The sequence below is a fragment of the Anomaloglossus baeobatrachus genome, chromosome 1 (genome assembly GCF_048569485.1).
Source record: "Anomaloglossus baeobatrachus isolate aAnoBae1 chromosome 1, aAnoBae1.hap1, whole genome shotgun sequence".
In the NCBI taxonomy this organism is placed as follows: Eukaryota; Metazoa; Chordata; class Amphibia; order Anura; family Aromobatidae; genus Anomaloglossus; species Anomaloglossus baeobatrachus.
Genome location: NC_134353.1, coordinates 180,346,269 through 180,367,235, shown reverse-complemented (window position 1 = coordinate 180,367,235; position 20,967 = coordinate 180,346,269). Strand labels below are relative to the sequence as shown.

At 43.1% G+C, this 20,967-nt stretch overlaps 1 protein-coding gene across 1 annotated transcript in view; it reads left to right on the top strand.

Moving 5' to 3' along the window:
* Nucleotides 1–10,748: 10,748 nt before the first annotated feature.
* Nucleotides 10,749–20,967, top strand: part of PALLD (palladin, cytoskeletal associated protein) — a 551,568-nt gene continuing 541,349 nt past the window's right edge. The window contains exons 1-2 of the mRNA XM_075347256.1: nt 10,749–10,853; nt 11,660–12,644. Of these exons, the coding sequence (XP_075203371.1) occupies nt 11,674–12,644 (971 nt within the window). The 5' untranslated portion in view covers nt 10,749–10,853; nt 11,660–11,673. The remainder of the gene's footprint in view (nt 10,854–11,659; nt 12,645–20,967) is intronic.

Sequence of the window (20,967 nt, the reverse complement as noted above, 5' to 3'; positions counted from 1 at the left end):
TAGGGTTAGGGTTATATGATTGTTTGTTTTTTTTATTTTTTATTTTTAATGATTTTTTTAAAAACACAAAAATCTACATGGGCTTCGCCCATCGAGCACCAGAGCATTTTACTGCTCATTCATCCCTACTCCTGACCACAGAGCCAGCAGAACAAGTAATCAGATGACTCCAGTGTCGGCCGATTACTTGTTCTGTGTCCCCCTGCATCCATCGCAGCGTGTACGGGCTGTGAGGTCACCTGAGTTCAGTCCAGCACTGGAGTCAGCTGATCTGAACTCAACTGAACTCCAGCCCGCACATGCTGCGATGGATGCAGGGGGACACAGAACAAGTAAGGTCTAAGCCACACGGCGAGAAAAACAGTGTGAGTGGAGTGCGATAAAACATTGCATTCCATTCGGACCAATATTAGCCTGTATGTCAGCGCACATGAGCAATTATTTTCTCAGCCCTAATTGGACCGAGAAAACAATCGCAGCATGCTGCAATTGTAATGCAAGACTCTTTCTCTTTTACCCATTCAAGTGTCTGGGGTGAGAGAAAAATCGCACTGCACTTGCGGTACATCGGCCCCTCCTGAGTGCCGGACCGCCCCCGCAGCTGAGGTCTGCTCGCACAGTCGGACCTCAGTCGCAGGGACACACGCATGACACTCAGCTCTGCTGTACTGAGCATGAGCCGAGTGTAATGCGAGGGGATCGCAGTAATCCCCGTGTGACCCCGGGCTAATCGGCCGACATGTGAGTCAGCTGATCTGAACTCAGCTGAACTCCTGTACACACAGCCCACACACGGTCACATGTGATCGGCAGCAGGCAGTGACTGCTGTTAAGGCTACATTCACATGACCGTTCCGTTTTTGCGGGCCGCGAAAAACGGCCCTTTTTTTTCACGGATGCATCCGTGTGGCATCCGTGTGACATCCGTGTGCCTTCCATTTTTTTTGCGGACCGCAAAAATGGAAGCAGCAAGAAAGATAAATAGATGAGTAGATATAGAGATGGATAGATAGATATAGAGACAGAGAGATAGAGGGATGAATGAATGAATGAATGAATAGAGGGATGGATAGCTAGATAGATAATAGATGAGAAAGACCTATATAATGTCCCACCTCTAAGCTGGCACCCTTTTGTGACTTTCATGTGGCACTAAGGTGCTTAGCCTTGCATTTAGCCAAAAAATAAATAAATAATAAAAAAAATGACATGCTGTCCCCCTATCTTTTGTAGCCAGCTAGGGTAAAGCAAATGGCTGCAGGCTGCAAACCACAGCTGGCAGCTTCACCTTGGCTGATAATCCAAAACAGAGGGCACCCCACGCTGTTATTTTAAATTAAATAAATAATTTAAAACAAAAAACACGGGGTCCCCCCTAAATTGGATCACCAGCCAAGGTAAAGCGGACAGCTGTGGTCTGCTATTCTCAGACCTGGGAGGTCCATCGTTATTGGACACTCCCCAGCCTAAAAGTAGCAGGCCGCAGCCACCCCAGAAGTGGTGCATCCATTAGATGCACCAATCCTGGTGCTTCGCCCCAGCTCATCCCATTGCCCTGGTGCGGTGGCAAACAGGGTAATATATGGGGTTGATACCAGATGTGTAATGTCACCTGGCATCAAGCCCTGGGGTTAGTGATGTCAGGCTGTATCAGATACCCGACATCACCAACCCAGTCAGTAATAAAAAAAAATAGACAACAAATACATTTTTATTTGAAAAAACACTCCCCAACACATTCCCTCTTTCACCAATTTATTAGAAAGAAAAACTAATTCAGGTCTGCTGTAATCCAAGGGGGTCCCACGACGATCCATACCATAGTCAATGTCCCAGTCATTGAAGAACAGAATGTTCCCTATTGGCTGGGAGAGCCATGCATTGACCTGAGCTAACATCAATAGGTCAGCCCAGGTCACTGCAGGGCATGACGAGTGCTGCTGTCAGGAGGTTAGCGAGGTACATTACCTGCGATGATCGCTGAACTCCTGACAGCAGAGCTGTCACTGAGTTCAATGAACGCCGCCTTCACAAACCAAGTATCGCGGCCCGTGATGTCACCACTAGTCACAGTCTCGGGTCGACAGCGAGAGGTTATGTGACAAGCGGCGGGCATAGAAGGCAGTGACGACCGCTGACGTCAGGAGTGCAGGACTTCATGACTGCAGGTAATGAACTTACTAACCTCCTGACGCTAGCGCTTGTTATCCCCGTGGATGCTGACACTGCAGTGCGGGCAGCTGCTGACACTGCTGTGCGGGCAGCCACGGGGCTGGGGCTGGAGCGGGACACAGAATTCACGGGCACCCGACGGAAGTCACACAGAAGTGCTTCCGTGTTGCTTCCAGGAATTTTGCTGACCCATTTACTTGTATTGAGTCATGGTTCGTTATTACGGAACAGAATAGGACATGTTCCATAATAACGGAGCGGACATACGGCATCCGATGTGTTTTTTTTGTAGGATCGGATGCACATGGAAGTGCTACCGTGGCCCATCCGATCCTACACAAAAGACTTTGAAAAGATGGTCCTGTCCGTAGGTCCACAAAAAAAACAGGAACTGACCAGGACAAACGGAACGGTCATGTGAATGAGCCCACCTGCAGCTATTGCAGCGTGTGCGGGCTGTGAGATCAGGAGTCAGCTGACTCCAGTGCCGGCCGATAAATTCTGTGTCCCGCTGCAGAAGGATCCGGTAAAATAACGGTTGCATGCGCTGCACATTTAATCCACAGGATCCAGTCATGCGGTTTGCGGTTGTTTGCCTACAGGCAAAAAAACGCTGATGTGAAAGTAGCCTGCAAAATGCATGCCACACGAATGATACGGACGACACACAGACTAGGCAAGAGGGAAAAAAAAGCAATCTCATGACCCCTTCATTTTTTTTTCCCCAATTATTTTTTTCACATGTTGCGCCAGCTAATAATCATAATTTCTGTACACACACACACACACACACACTATGAACTATATGACAACAAGCAGAATATAGACGCTTTCTTCCCCTGGTTGTGCAGAGCTGGGAGCTTCGGCTGTCTCTGTGTGATTTCTCTCAGTGCATCCACACTGGGAAGAGGCAGGGAGGAGACTTTGGGTGGAGAGGAGAGTGGGTGTGTTAGACACAGTGGGTGTGTTAAGCCAGCTTTACACCTTACAATTAGGGATGCGATCTCGTATGCGATGTGACACGCCCAGGTCGCATATGCGATCTAATGAGATTGCACGTAGGTCGTTCATTTGCTGTCACACGTGCGTTAGTAGCCTATGTTAAATTGATCAATATTGTGTGCGATCCTTTAGATCATGTGTTCTGTGACGTATGCATTGGGCACCCTTTTTTTTTTTTATTTATTGACTTGACAAGCGTGTGTAATGTGTAGGGATGCGTTTTTACTATGTCATCTGCCATTCAGCTCTGCTACATGGCCGCTGACAGCAGACACAGACAGCCATGTAGCAGAGCTGAATGGCAGATGACAGCAGACACAGACAGAGCCGCAGGATCAGAATGAACTCGGGTGAACCTCACCCGACTTCACGGTCATGCTGCGGCTCTGTCTGTGCCGCGTCCTGATTAGCGGTCACCAGTGAAGGATTCACCGGTGACCGCTAATCTCCTGAGTAACTGAAGTTAGCAGCCCTCTCTCATATACTCACCGATCCCCGATCCCCGGCGCTGCACGGCATTCACACTGCTGAGGCGGCTTTTACTGTTTTGAAAAAGCCGGCCGCCCATTAAACAATCTGGTATTCCCTGCTTACCCCGCCCACCGGCGCCTATGATTGGTTACAGTGAGACACGCCCCTCACGCTGAGTGACAGGTGTCACACTGCACCCAATCACAGCAGCCGGTGGGCGTGTCTATACTGTGCAGTGAAATAAATAATTAAATAATTAAAAAAACGGCGTGCGGTCCCCCCCAATTTTAAAACCAGCCAGATAAAGCCATACGGCTGAAGGCTGGTATTCTCAGGATGGGGAGCTCCACGTTATGGGGAGCCCCCCACCCTAACAATATCAGCCAACAGCCGCCCAGAATTGCCGCATACATTATATGCGACAGTTCTGGGGCTGTACCCGGCTCTTCCCGATTTACCCTGGTGCGTTGGCAAATCGGGGTAATAAGGAGTTATTGGCAGCCCATAGCTGCCAATAAGTCCTAGATTAATCATGTCAGGCGTCTATGAGACACCCTCCATGATTATTCTGTAGATTACAGTAAATAAACACACACGCCCGAAAAAATCCTTTATTGGAAATAAAAAACACAAACACATTCCCTGGTTCACCACTTTAATCAGCCCCAAAAAGCCCTCCTTGTCCGGCGTAATCCAGGATGCTCCAGCGTCGCATCCAGCGCTGCTGCATGGAGGTGACCGGAGCTGCAGCACACACAGCCGCTCCGGTCACCTCCACGCAGGTAATGAAGACAGCCGGCGATCAGCTGAGCTGTCACTGAGGTTACCCGCGGCCACCGCTGGATCCAGTGACAGCGGGTAACCTCAGTGACAGCTCAGCTGATCGCCGGCTGTCTTCATTACCTGCGTGGAGGTGACCGGAGCAGCTGTGTGTGCTGCAGCTCCGGTCACCTCCATGCAGCAGCGCTGGATGCGACGCTGGAGCATCCTGGATTACGCCGGACAAGGAGGGCTTTTTGGGGCTGATTAAAGTGGTGAACCAGGGAATGTGTTTGTGTTTTTTATTTCCAATAAAGGATTTTTTCGGGTGTGTGTGTTTATTTACTGTAATCTACAGATTAATCATGGAGGGTGTCTCATAGACGCCTGACATGATTAATCTAGGACTTATTGGCAGCTATGGGCTGCCAATAACTCCTTATTACCCCGATTTGCCAACGCACCAGGGTAAATCGGGAAGAGCCGGGTACAGCCCCAGAACTGTCGCATATAATGTATGCGGCAATTCTGGGCGGCTGTTGGCTGATATTGTTAGGGTGGGGGGCTCCCCATAACGTGGAGCTCCCCATCCTGAGAATACCAGCCTTCAGCCGTATGGCTTTATCTGGCTGGTTTTAAAATTGGGGGGGACCGCACGCCGTTTTTTTTAATTATTTAATTATTTATTTCACTGCACAGTATAGACACGCCCACCGGCTGCTGTGATTGGGTGCAGTGTGACACCTGTCACTCAGCGTGGGGGGTGTGTCTCACTGTAACCAATCATAGGCGCCGGTGGGCGGGGAAAGCAGGGAATACCAGATTGTTTAATGGGCGGCCGGCTTTTTCAAAACAGTAAAAGCCGCCTCAGCAGTGTGAATGCCGTGCAGCGCCGGGGATCGGGGATCGGTGAGTATATGAGAGAGGGGGATAGACTGACATGGACAGAGAGAGAGGGACAGAGATAGTGATGGACTGACAGAGATTAGTGCATGACAGACATTGTGAGGCGCTTCAGAACGCAGCTTTTCAGCTGCGCTCTGAAGCAGACCTTTTTTAAGCTGCGGTGCAGAGCGCACACCTGCGCACATAGCTTCAGACACCAAAATCGTATGAGGGATGTCACACGTTTCAATTGACTAGTTTCGTACTACTAAACGTCCAATGTATGAGGAATAAACGACGTGTATGCGATCACCGTATTTTCGTTCAATATCGATCGCATGTAGGTTTCACACCCAAATACCTCACGAACGATGCCGGATGTGCGTCACTTACAACTTGACCCCGACGACGGATTGAAAGATTTATTGAAGTGTGTAAAGCAGGCTTTAGATAAGTTAGATACAGTCCTAGAGCCACAAAGAATTATGGGAGTTGTAGGAACTGAACCCAGGAAGTCAGAAGAGAGATTAACCCCATAAGAGCTGGAGCCAGAAATGAGGATGTGCTGCTAGAACACAATAAAAGGTATTATTGCTGAAAAAAACATAATAGATGTGTGGAGAGGCACATATTAGCAAGATTTATCAGAAAAAAAAAAATCAGTTTTGGTAACTGGACAACTTCTTTAATCACCGTTGAAGAAGCATTTCCATCAAAGTTTTTATCTTCTTAATATATTGAAATTATCAAATTATATGGCACTGTGTACTTACAACTGCTCATTTCGTCTTTCCACCCAATAAATTATTCTCTTTTCTTTGTTCTATTTAGAAACAGGAAGTCTCTTGTCCCTGCATGATTCATTCCCTTCTTCAACTCCTGACCCAGCTGCTCCCTCCTCCACCCCGCCATTGACTTTTGCAGTGACACATGCAGGGAAAAGAGACTTCCTTTCTCTACGTAGAACTGTAAAGGATTCAGCTAGTCAGTTTTTAATCATGATGTCATAAACCTGATGTAAAACAGACAAATTAACTGGGTAGAAAAGCAAAGTGAGCAATTAGATGAAAAAAAGAAGCAGCTGCCCACTCTGCTCTTCATTATGTCTTTTTAAATTCTGTACAGCTGCTGTAAGCTGGAGATATCTTACCATCCATTTGTGATCTCCATGTCACAGCAGTGAAGCATCCTACTGCACATGTACACAGGCACCTGTCAGATTGATATTAAAGATCTTGCTTTTGTCTAGACTAAACCTACATTCACTCATCTATGTAACCATCTGAGAGAAACAGACTGATTTTTTTTTTATTCAAAGGTATCTGAAGGAAGGCACAGACGCTAGGCCGACGGGCGCGGTGTTCCTTTGCCAAAGAGACTCCCTGTACACGTGTGACTTGTGTACACTTACTGGTTTCTTCAGGCTGGTATCCATCACCACGCTGCTGGTCTCCATCACCACGCTGCTGGTCCTTGTCATAGACATAATAGTAACCCACACAACAACAGAATTTTTCAAAATCTGCACCAAAATCTGCATACCTCTCCTGAAGTCAGCAAAGTGTATGACAGTGCTGAGCTAATGCTGCATTTTTTTTTCCATGCAGATTTTCATGCAGAAAAAATCTGCAACATGTCTATTGTTGGTCTGATCCATTGACATCAATATTGTGATGAAAAAAAATGCTGCAAATCCGCAGGTGTGTTCACACAGTGAGTTCTTGGTGCGGTTTTGCCGTGTTTTTGCAGTGTTTTTTTTAACACAAAAAATTAATGGCTAAAACAGGATGTGATGTCATCAGGAGCAGGACAATGTAAAATTAAACAGAAGAACGGTTGAAACAAGAAATGACATCAAGAAAGCTTTTTTTTATTATTAACCTAGCTTTATAAACAGTATTTTCCTTGTTGCAAGCAAAAGAAATTCACCCCCAAAAAACGCTGCAAAAATGCGTCAAAAACCACATGAAGTGTTTGGTGTCTTTTTTGCCACAAAGTGTAGATTTGGTGCAGAAATTTTCTACACCATGTCTGCAGTGTGTGCACATACCCAAACTCGATTTTAAAACTGATGTTTATGGCTCAATATAACTCTATATGTCAGTGTGGTGTCCAAGATAAAAAAGTGACATCCCTAGGACATGTCACATGGATGTAGTGAATGTAGTTAATGGCCATTTTCTATAGTGATTGCCTCGCTAAACAAAATGAATGTAATTGCTAATTACAGGTATTTATGAATTTACTTATAACTAGCTGTAGTACCCAGGCGTTGCCCGGGGTAATAACTGTCTCTTTGTCTCTCTCCCAGTCTGCCTGTCTGTCTGTGTGTGTCTGTCTCTGTGTGTCTCTTTCCCTGTCTGTCTGTCTGTTTGCATCTATCTCTCTGTCTCTGTATCAGTCTCTCTGTCTGTCTCTCTATCTCTGTGTCTATCTGTCTCTTTTCCCCCTCTGTCTCTTTTCCCCCTCTGTCTCTTTTCCCCCTCTGTCTCTTTCCCCCTCTGTCTCTTTCCCCCTCTGTCTCTTTCCCCCCTCTGTCTCTTTCCCCCCTCTGTCTCTTTCCCCCCTCTGTCTCTTTCCCCCCTCTGTCTCTTTCCCCCCTCTGTCTATCTCTTTCCCTATCTGCCTGCCTCTGTCTGTCTCTTAGACTATCTCTCTCTCTGTCTCTTTCCCTGTCTGTCAATCTGTCTATGCTTATGTCTGTCTGTCTCTTTCTGTCTCTCTATCCATCTCCCCAAGACATCTTATTACCTCACACATAAGCTTCCTATACTAACAATTTATTTTGTTCCTATAGCAACCACTCACAACTCCTATTAATAAGCTGTAGCTCCTATCTCCATTGACTTTAATGGAGACAGGTGTTTTGGAGAGTAACTGTAAAGCGCTGGGTTAAATTTTCCTGTCAAAACATAGTCTACGACGTTCCCTGAGTCACATAGGGTGTCTGTGCAAAATTTTGTGATTTGTAAATGCGACAGTGCGAATTCCTTTAGCAGACATACATACATACACATACATACACTCAGCTTTATATATTAGATTATTTTCCCTTTAGTTTTTTATTTTTTTCTATTCATGGAAAATGTAATTAAGCCCCACTCTAAAATACTTCACATAAGGGCACGCTCACACAAGCGTGAAAAACGGACGCGTGCAATGCAAGAAAATCTAGGAAGCATCATGATGGGAGCTGTAACTATTCTCACTGTATATACTGTATATGCAGAATAATGAAGTACTCACTAATGAAAAACACCAGCTGTCAAGATTTAAGAGCTCCAAAAACATTACACAGACTTTTGCTTATATAAAGTCTTTCCCATTGCTTATATGTACTCCTCAACATTGAAACTGTAACACCAAGAAGGAAATCTTAAGGAATTATAGAAACCTCAGGATCAATTGACAGATTAAATGGATTGTTTGGTCTAAAATGACAAGTCCGCCATCATTCTATGTGTCACTTTATATAACTGCAGACTTGTAAATACTCATATCGATCACACTGTGTGCTGTGAGGATTCTTCGGTGTCAGAGCTGGGACCAGTGGTTACATGACCAGAAGTATACGATCTGCCTACTGCTAGCCAGAATCTGACTAGATGGGCATGGCATTACGCAATATACATGCATTGAGTGAGACCGTATGCATCTAGTCAGATTCTAATTGGAAGTATGCATACTGCATAATTGCGGTCACATGACAGCTGTTCCTGCCTCTGACACCAGAGAATTCTCACAGTATAAAGTGCGTGCAACGTGAGGACTCACAAGTCTGCAGTCACATAGAGTGACTGCAGACTTGTCATTTTAGACCTGACAACCTTTTTAAAAATATGCAAATTCTTACATATTCAATGCATCTTTGGTTATTTAGTATTGATTATGATCACCATGTGCAGAAATACACGCACTTACACTCCTTGGCATGCTCTCAATGAAGTTTCTAACGATTATCTGAGGACTGTTCTGCCACCCTGAATACACTTGGTCACACAAATCATCAAGATCCGCTTCTGGCAAGTCCTTCCCATTTGCTGACCAATGATTTTCCAGATGTCCCAGTAGTGTAGCCCTTTCTTCAAAGTGTCCCAGGAGCCATTTTTCAATATAACAAATCCAGGCCACGTGTTGCTTGTGCTACTGTGAGAATCTTGAATAACCTAAAAGGGCTACTTGTCCTGTGTCTGCTCAGCAGTGCTCTGCTCTCCTGCGGAGCCTATGCTGGGCTTCATATTTTTCCCCAGTTCCAGGTCAAGTACTGTGTGGAATGGGAGGGGTCTGTTCTTTGGAGCCTCGTTCCGGGTGATTTTCCACTTTATCTAGGAACTGTTTCACCCGGAAAGCCACTAGTGATAGTTCCTGTTTTGCAGTGCACATCTCTGGTTCCCATAATTGTCTGACCTGATCTTGTTCCGCTACCTAGTTCCGCCATTCCCCTCCCGTCTCCTTACCTACTGACTTTATTCACTGACTCCCTAACCTCGGCTCGTCCCCTGACTCCGGCTCTGCTCGCTCCCTTGTACTTATGTGACCTCTCTGTGTACCATAGCTAGCTCATCCCCTGACTACAGCTCTGCTCGCTCCCATGTACTTACGTGACCTCTCTGTTTACTGACCCCAGCTCGTCCCCTGACTCCAGCACTGCTCCCTCCTTTTGTCATTTACGTTATCTCCTAACCCCTGTCTTGTTTGAATGCCCCTCACTAGGTGTGTCTAGTGACAACTAGTGTACAAACCCCGCAGATCCACTCTACTAGTGTGTCTGACGACACCTAATGGATTGGTGTCTTATTACACCCGGGTTCTCATCATCACACTATCATGGTCTGCAGTGTCTCCAGACTTGTCTGCAATAGAACACATCAAGGGCATCATTAGTCAGCAATTAGTAAGGGAGCTGCCAGTAGCTGATCTTGATGATTTACATGCTCAAGTGTATTCAGTGGGACAGAGTATTTATCAGACAACCATTAATAACCTCATTGATGTAAGTGCATGTATTTCTGTATGTGACACTCATACATGATGCTGAATAAATTGAGATGTTTTACAAATTTTGTTTCAATTTTCTTATCATTAGTATATTAATAATTTGTCTCTCAATCCTATTATTTCCTACTTTTGTGTATAGAGCCAAAATATACCACAGCGCTGTACAGATTTTAGACTACAGATTATGTAATGGTGATTATAATTTTGTGAAAAGTCTCATAAGAGCTTGCAGTGACTGGTAACGTTGAAAATCTTTGTCTAGATAATAACACGAAACACGCAGTCCTCTGATATCTGAGAGGCAAGTGTCAGTGAGGAGTGAAGGTATTTCAGCAAGGCCCAACAGCCTCTCTCTTGGAATTTCAGATAGCAATTCACTGAAACATGAGATCAGTTACCAAATATAGTTGACTACAGAAAGAATGACATGGTCCTGTGGGAACAGATGCGACGTTCGGGCCACATTCACCTCATGAGTGCTGTGGGGACAAAGCAATACTTAATGTATAGCAGTACACCTCTTTCCGTAAATAAGCTCGTCTAGAGGCTTCTTCCAGGACTTTACGGTAAGTCTTACTATCTTTTATCCACCTGTTATGTCCAAATATTACAAAATATCTGTAAGGAAATATGTATTACATTGACTTTATTATGTGATGTGCTACAAGAACATTTCTGATAAAGTGGACATCTGATTTCATCCTCCCAAATGTATTACTGCAATGATTTTCATAAATAACATTACAGATATACGTAAATTTGTAACATATTAATTTTGACATTGTGTTACGCATCTTCCTTATTACCACATTAGTTATAAGATGTTCAGTTTACAGGTACATGTATTCTAGATGTAGGTTAGATCATGTAAGCGCTAAATTGTCAGATACTGCTTGCATTGGCTATGGTAATGCCTAATTCACAAGTAGTGAAGCTCCATTCATAGGTATGTCATATGTTAATGCGAATTGGAAAGATTACAGCATTTTCCAATTCTTAATTTTAGTATTCCACAATCTATTTATTTTACTCACATATATAGCACAACTAATTTCCACAGCATTTTGCAGATATCATCATCAATGTCCCTACTGGGCTCACAATCTAAATTCCTTATCAGTAAGTCTTTGGAGTCCAGGAGGAAACTGATGCAAACACGGGCATAACATGCAAACTTTTTGCTGTGTTTGGTGAGATATGAACCCAGGACCACAGCACTGAAAGGTTACAGTACTAACCACTGAGCCACCATACCGACACATTTGTATTGTTGTCAATCTAGTAACAGGAGGCGTAAACACTGGAAGAGTCATCATGCAGTTGTTACGTTGGACGTGTATTCTGACACCACTTTGTTTCTTGTTTATGGTAGAATCATTCTTGAGGATGGCAAACAGGGCCCTGGATCAAGCTCTGCCGGTTTTAATTACAGATGTCTATCCTAAAACAGAATATTTGCCTGAAAGCATGTCCGAAACGTCTTCCCATGACTCTTACTATGACTCTTTATCAGACTTGCAAGGAGAAACCATTGATGGAAACTTCCCACAGCTCTCTGCCTTCCTAAGTCAAGAGGAAATGAACAAGAGTCTTGACATTGCACGTCAGGCCTTCTCAAGCCCTCATGGTGTGGATCCACCCCGAGGACATGTTTTGTCTTCTCACGTTAAGCAACCTGATAGGTCTTTTAAAGAACTAAAATTAAGTAATTCAGAAGGCATCAGAAGAAGAGAAAATACACTTAATAAATCTGGAAGAGCCAGCAAACTAGAGCACTCAAACGTTCGTGGAATGATATCACCATTTCTAACCACTAGTCCAAGTATAATTCGAGCTTTGCAAGCACAAAAAGGTTCAAAACACAAAGGAGGCTTCAACACGCTCCCAATTCCAAAAGCAAGAGCAAAAACATTCAACAAGGATGTTAATCCTCAAAGTGACATGTGTCAAAAAGCTGCTAACTTTATTGAAGAACTCTCTGCAATATTTAGAGAGACAAATAAAGCAAGAGATAAACGACCAAATGGAGATTCTTCTTCCCCGGATAGTGGATACCTCTCTCCAAAAACGGATAACACAATTATCATTAACCCCCCAGTCAATGAAAGGGAAATAGAAAAGCAAGAAGAAAAATCAATAGATGTGACCACTGCAATATATACTCAGGATAAAACTGAGAAAGTAGAGGATGAACCTAAGCAGACAGAAGTAGAGAGCACTCATGGTCCGGCTGTTAAATCTTACTCTCCTTCTTCAGTTGCACGATTTGTCCAGAAACTGAAAAGTCAAGAAGTGGCGGAGGGGAGCAGAGTGAAGCTAGAATGTAAACTGATCGGAAACCCTAGCCCAGAAGTCAGGTAAGCCAATCAATATTTCTCTTGACCTTGGAGTTCAGCATCACATAAAAGAAAGGTTATGATCCGAGTCCTTGCTAAAAACACGTCTTCATTGGCTTCATAAATACACATATATTTCCAAAACCTGTCATTTAGTGTAGCTGGTGCAAATAGTAGTAAACATAGCTTCATATTAAGGTTAATCTACTAAATTATTTAGCTACTTTGTGTCTTTAAGATACATTTACAAATTTTGTGTTGTTTACAAACTTTGTGTTTATTGCAAACTTTGTGAAATTCTGGTGCAATTTTTACCAAATGTCTGCGATAAAATACACTACGATGTAAGTATATGGGGTTTTGCTGTGGATTCTAGAAATGTGGTATGGATTGGAAGATATGCTGCTTACTTATCAGAATCCATATGTAACAGATGTAGATTTTGGATAGTAAATATATTAAGATAAATGGCCCATTAGGGTAATTCCAAAATGTACTGTTCTGCGATCATTTCCTGACTTGTTGACTAATGATAAGCTGCAATAATGGGGACAGAACAATAGCTAACATGATTCTTCTGTCCCTATACACAGTATATGTTATCAGATGTTATTCATATTGAACATTTTGCTTGTTTGGGTTACCACTGTATATTTTACAATGATTGATAATAAGAAATCATCGGTCCTTTGAACACCCACTCACCGACTATATTGGCTCATGTAAAAGGACGATAAGGGGGTATTCTCAAGTTTTAATGCTATCTCCTATCCCTCAGACTGCTGTGGATCCAACCACTGGGATTACCCCTAAACCCCAAAACCCCAAAACCATGGCTCTTCAATGTGCAGTGGTAGTCGATCATGTACTGCCACTCCATTCATTCTTAATGGTCTTCAGCAATGCCCTGAGAGTTAAGGGTACTTTACGCGCTGCAACATCGCTAGCGATCTCATTAGTGATGTAACACGCCAGATCGCACATACGATTTGCCAAGATCACACATGTGACCGGCGCTACAAAAATGACCTATGTGCGATCTCGGCAAATTTTATCTGCGATCTGGCGTGTCACATTGCTAATGAGATCGCTAGAGATGTCGCAGCGTGTAAAGCACCCCTTAATGGAGCTGCAGTGCGCATTATCGACCAACACTCCTCCATCTCTTTAGAGCCCCAATTCTTAGGATTGGCAGGGGTCCCAGTGGTCGAACCCTCAGTGATCAGGTTTTCAAATTTGAGAATACCCATTTAAGAAATTATTCACAGTAGGGTGTTTTGATCTATGTTTTGCATCAATATTTGTACTCCAAGCCAGGAATGGATCCAAAACATTGAGTTAGTGCATATCTTTCTATTATCCTTTGGCCCCATTCAGACAGCTAAAAAGGAAGTATATTTTAACAGCTGTATAATACCGGAAAGACAGTCTATGTTGCAAATCTACCGACCTAAACTAGCAACATCAGTGACGTTTATGATGCTAATAGTTCAGGTCTCAAAACTTGAAAAAAGGAGCGAACCTAAAAATATACGGATAAGGACTTTACACCATAATTCAACCATCTGAACAAGACTTTTGGTGTCTGAACACTGATTTCAAATACTAACCAAAATGCTGATGTGTGAAAGCGGCTTTAGGCTGTATTCGTACTATCATGTTTCTGATAACATAAAAAAGTGATCATGAAGGATTAGTAAAAAGATGTTATATAATATCATTAAATTTATATGTTTAGATGGCTTACAGAGCGAAAAATAATACTCCTTATCCAGCAATAAGCTGGTTCTGTTATCCTAAGACAGACAAGACGTAAGGCCACTTTACACGCAACGACATCGCTAACGAGATGTCGTTGGGTCACAGAATTCGTGACGCACATCCGGCCTCGTTAGCGACGTCGTTGCGTGTGAAACGCAGGAATGACCGTTAACGATCAAAAATACTAACCATATCGTTGATCGTTGACACGTCGTTCTAATCTCAAATATCGTTGCTGCTGTAGGTACGATGTTGTTCGTCATTCCTGCGGCAGCACACATCGCTATGTGTGACACCGCAGGAACGAGGAACAACATTGTACCTGCGGCCACAGGTAAGTATGTGTGATGGGTGTTAGCGATGTTGTGCGCCGGGGGCAGCGATTTGCCCATGAAGCACAACCGACGGGGGCGGGTGCTTTCACCAGTGACATCGCTAGCAATGTCGCTGTGTGTAAAGTGCCCTATAGGTTCAGATCAGTTCTAAGATAATTCCACAGAGAGAGAACTGCCGCACCAACCTCCTCACTTGTGCAAGCGTGAATCACTAATGCAGGATCAGGGAAGGGATCCTCCACCCAGCTGGTTGAGAGGTGCTCGTCCAAAATACTTTAGAGTTCAATAATAGAGTCCATGTCAGAAAGAGGACGGCACTCACCAAAATCCAGACCCGAGGGACCCGAGGAAGCGTATTCATGCGCGGAACGGCCGTTGTCCGTGAGGGGGCCTGCTCACAGCTCTACTCCTGCCGCTTTTACTGCACCTTTTCTAATAAAGAATCTACTGGATTTTGGTGAGTGCCGTCCTCTTTCTGACATACCAGGGAGAAAAAAAAAGCTCATGCATAGGAGACGCGCAGACCCAAAAATAATTATATATATATATATATATATATATATCACAGGGATCCTCAAAATAGTAAAGATTGATATAGAATTTTATTGAAACAATCAAGGTGACACATAAGACATACAATTAAAATCACTTAAAATACATATAAATAGAGAACCCCCACATCTCCAAGATGTGAAATATGGGGTACCGCCCTGTGTACATATGCAACAATGTATAAATCTGATCCCTAGAAAAACATATACTGGATCAATCCATAAATGTAATAACTCTTAACCATTAAGTCTATAACATAGGGACCACACCTGTGAGCTATACTGGTAGTGAGTCCAATGGGATAGCAGCTATCAATATATGACAGAACAAGGGCATGCAAGTCATACAGTAATTACAATAACCAGGCATGAATCATGCAAAAAAGAAAGGAAAATCATAAAAACCCTTGTCCAGAGATCCCAAAGATGGCTCACAATCAGGTGCCCAAGTGAAAAGCTACATCAAGCTCCCAACCAGTGAAGGGCGCTACAGAAACAAGGAGGTACCCACAATAGGGAGGGATGTGGGGGACCCCACGCGTATCGCTGTGAACAGCTTCGACATAGACTCAGTTCTAAGATAAACTATAAAATAAGGCTGTGTTCAGACCTAACATTTTGGTGTGGGATAACAATCCAAGAAAACCACATGGTGAAAACCAAAGGCAAAAACCTGGAAAATAACTTATCTAATCATGGAGGTTTGCATTAAATACATGTACAAAACACATGTTGGTGAATAGCACTTCTTGGAAATGTTTGTAAAACTAGTCCTAAGAAAAACTGCCATTGGGTTTTTTGCATTTGAGATTAGCAGGAAAAAAGGACAAGGGTGTGTTTGTTTATTTGTTTGTTTTACAGCATGTCCTAAAAATCAGACATTTTTGTAAATCTTATTGACATTGGATATCTCACATTTCCGCATCAGGAGGTAAGTGCGTCGGTGACATCTCGTCTTCAGATAGGTTCAATAGAATAGGACAGGTGCACTATACCTGCCACTCACAGTGGTGACTTAAGATATCTGTAGATGGAATATATACTTCCCAACTTTTGAAGAACAGAAGGATGCAGTGACTGCAGTGCGCCGCAGCAAATTTTAGCCACGCCCCCTAGCCACACTCCAAACCACACCCATTTGGCAGTGAGGGATGTTCAGCAAACATACAGGACTGTTCATTCATGCATAGAAGCCAGAACTTTCTCATATTTATAAAAGTGTCACTATATGACATGTTTTTTGTCAGTAAAGCCGTGTTCACACGTTGCATAAATCCAGTGTTTTTTGTTTTCTGCTGCTGTCTGCATCATATTATACAATAACAATCCTCTTTGATTACATCTTCGCTGCATTTCTTATGCCTTTTCCCATTATTTCTTGTTTTTTGGTGCAGATGTGAATCTGCATTTTTAATAGTACAGAAAAGCTTTGATTCTGCAGTTAAAAATATAACTGCGATTTTTTTTTTTTTTTAAGCTCCACATACATGCCTCTAGAGAATAATAAAGCATAAAAAACACAGAGTTCAGCGGCGTCTTTTCATGAAATCACATCCACTTTACTTGGACATGTGAACACGGACTAAATGTCCAAGCAGAGTGGATGTGATATCATGAAATCTCCGACCCTGGTGCGTCCAAAGACACCGCTGAACTGTGCAATTTTGGTGTTTTTTTTCTCTGTAGGATTCTTTGTGGAGCCTGACAAAAATGCAAGCGAAGAAATAAAATGCCGCTGTATTTTTAAATGCAGAATCAAAGCTTTTCTGTAGTATTAAAATGTATTAAAAATCCGGATTCATGTCTGCAACGAACATGAATCAAATATCTGGGAAAATGCATAAAAAAACACAGTAAAAACGCAATAATCAGAGAAGATTGTTATTGCGTTGCATGCTGCAAACACCTATAAAAAAAATGCAGCATTTCCGCTATGTGTGAACACGACCTCAGTGATGCATTTTTATTACATTTTTTATGGGTTTTAATAGAGAAAAATAATCAATTGCGCCATTTTTTCGCCATTTAACAATCCCCATAAATAATCTGATAACTGTGTTATTCAGGTCATTACATATTACTCATAATATATATATTAGTGCTCACTTCAGTTATCCTATTCAATTACAATTACAGGGACAGCAAATATGTCCATGTTATTTGCTGATTTCTGATGTTTATTATTATATATATATATTTTTTTTTAAAAAAAAGCGCATTAAAAATTACATTGTTCTATTTTTCTTATTTTTAGTAATTTTATTAGAAGAAACAATCTTTTCCTTCCTTTCCCTCTAGAATACAGGACACAGAGATGCTGCTCTGTACAATGGATCTCTATGTCCTGTATTTTCTGAGGCTGCAATGCAGGTTCATCTATGTAAAATCCTGCTTGTGACATCATCAAAGCTGGTGGCTCAACAGCTAGGATAGTTGGGGCTGCTGTTATGTGTTTGAAAGTTGTTGGTTTGATTCCAAGAGGGTGTGAAAAATAAAAATATATTTTATATATAAGATATTTTTTTCTCATTTCTTTATAGTAGTTTTCTGGGAACAAAATCTAACTTTCTCCTTCACCTATAAAGAGATGCAGTATATATCTATCTAAATATCTGAAAAAATTGCTTCTGGCTTCTCTGCCTGCAATACAGAGGTCATGATTACCAAATCCTCCTATGCCTCTTCATATAGGCAGTGGCCCAATGGTAGAGCTGCTGTCTATCGACAAAGAGCTTACAAGCTGCTGAGTTCTGTCCCAAGAAACCAGAGTGGTGCGAATTTAATTTACACACTGCTCTTCTAGAGTTAATTTATTCACTGCACTGAGGGGGAGGAGCCAGAGCACTAGAGTTAATTTATTCATTGCACTGAGGGGGAGGAGTTGGGACAAGATCTGTGAACAGCATGAATGAGGAGGGAGCCATCAAGTCAGGACAGTCCCACTGAATTTGGGATGGTTGGGAGGTATGGAAATATCCCTGTTCTATGAACAACATATATACCTTATTAACATGATAAGAACCACAGTGATTACACTCTTATCACCTATTACAGGGACCTTACTGATCAGGAGAATGGAGGAGTAGCAGTAATAAGGTCCCATCACACACAACGAGATCATTGCTGAGTCACCATTTCTGTGACTCAGCAATGATCTCGCCAGCGATCTCGTTATGTATGACACCTACCAGCGATCAGGCCCCTGCTGTGAGATCGCTAGTCATTGCCGAATGGTCCAGACCATTTTCTTCAAAGGTGATGTCCTGTTGGGCAGGACGCTTCTCTGTGTTTGACACCTACAAACGACCTCCTAACACAGTCCCACGGTTGTGTGTGACTGGGCCTTAAGCTCCATTTACAGTCTATGGCCTCTGCCACACTTACGTGACAAAACATAACGTTTTTGTCACGTACGTGTTAAAGGGGTGGTTTGTTCCCTGTGTGCCTTTTTTTGGCACGTACGTGTTCTCCGTGTGTTATACATAATAACACACGGAGAACGGAAAGTCCCGCCTACCTGCATCATCCGGCGGTGTCTGTGGTGCTGAATGACAGCGTCCGGCCAAAGCCACGCCCCGCTGATGCTGCTTCCCACCCCCAGTGAAGGAGAAGCATCCCGCTCATCTACACCCCGCCGCTTCTATTGGCTGCCTGCTGTGTGACGTCGCTGTGACGCCACACGACCCGCTCCCTTAGGAAGGAGGTGGGTCGCTGGCCAGAGCGACGTCGCAGGGCAGGTAAGTGCATGTGAAGCTGCCGTAGCGATAATATTCGCTACGGCAGCTATCACAAGATATCGCAGCTGCGACGGGGGCGGGGACTATCGCGCTCGGCATCGCAGCATCGGATTGCGATGTCATAGTGTGCAAAGGGCCCCTAAGAATCTCACACAGATAGACCTTATTCATAGTCATTATAGTAACCTAAGTATTGCTGAGATGATCAAATCCATGTATTCATAATACGGCAGAAAATGAATTCTTTTTAAAATATGGGGCAGACATTTCTCAAAATAATTAAACTGATTCACATTGGTCATTCTGTAAATTAAAATAAAAAAAGAGTAAAAAAAATACAAAAACATGTTTTAATTAGAAGTGAAAATATATAATATTCAAAGGCTGAATGATTAAGGAAAAATGCAGCCAATTAATTAATATATATTGATGCTGCTGTTAGTTTCCCTTTAACCACATAATAACTTATGACATACTATGTAAGTCACATGTCGGCTCCCTGCCCTCAATGCGGGCTCACAAGCCAAGCCCGCAACTTTCCTGGCAGATGATGGCTGTGTTATTTAGCCCTCATCTGCCTCTAACAGCCTAGGCTGTTAACCTGTGAAATGCCACTGTCAATTTCTGACACGGGCATTTATTGCGGGGGGGCACTGTTTTCTGACCCCTCATTGGCACTTCCATGACACTTTCATGGGATGCCAAAGGGTTGCCATGACAGCCAGGTGTCTAGTGAAGACCCCTGTGTCTGTCATCACGATATTCCTGTAAAAACCAGCCCATGGCTGGTGTTCATAGAAGACTGTGATTTCTTCTATATACAGCAATGCTGTGGCATTGCTGTATATAGCACAAGCAATTGGATGATCACAGGATCAAATCCTTTAAAGGGACTAACAATATAGTAAAAAAAATATTTGGTATCGATGCATTCATAAAAGTCTGATCTATCAAAAAATAAAATTAATTTGATAAGTAAATGGCAATAGGAGAAAAAAATCAAAATGCCAGAATTGCAGATTTTCGTCTGCCGCAACAACACAAAATTATGTAATAGCAACCGACGTAATCAAAATATCCTACGTACCCCAAAATAATATCAGTTAAAGAATCAGATTGGAGCACAAAAAACAAGTCATCTCACTGCTCCATATCAAACAAATGATAAATATTCCGGCTCTCAGAAAATGGCAACAGTCATTTTTTTTTACTGATTTCTGATTTTTTTTCACTACTTAAGGCCCGTTTCACACGTCAGTGAAAAACGCTGACGTTTTTCACTGGCGTGTAAAACACACACATGTCCCTCCGTGTGACGTGAATCACGGTACACGTGGGTTGTCTAAATGCAATCCGGGCTCCGTTCTCCGTGGCCCGTGATTGCACTTAGAGATTAACTCACCTGTGCCCGCTCCCGCTCTCCATGGTGCTGAACGGTCCCGCGGCGCAGCATCCGGCCGGCGCAGACCCCCGCAGCAGCTGCTTCCGGGTCAGCTGTGTCGTGCATCATGAATATGCGCGACAGTAATGAGCCGGCTCAGAAGCAGCAGGCAGAAAAGGCTGCAGAGAGCGTCGCTGGAGCCGGGTGAGTAAAAATGCTTTTTATTTTAAAAGCACGTTTTTTTCTGGCACGTGTTTCACGGATAACACCACTACATGGTCCATGGGACATCAGTGATGCCAGAAAAAAATGGACATGTCTCCATGCGGCAATCACGGACACGCGTGAACGCTGCTCGGAGACATGGTCAGTGAAAAATCACTGATGTGTGAGCAGACCCATTCATTATAATGGGTCTGCGTATGACGTGTGAAACGGGCCTTAATAAAATAAAAACTAAGCATATTTGGCATTTCTATAATTATAGTGACCTGGAGAATTATATTGCTACATTATTTTGAAAATAAATTGAATGTTGTAAATAAAAGAAAAACAATTGCAGAATTGCCCTATTTTTGC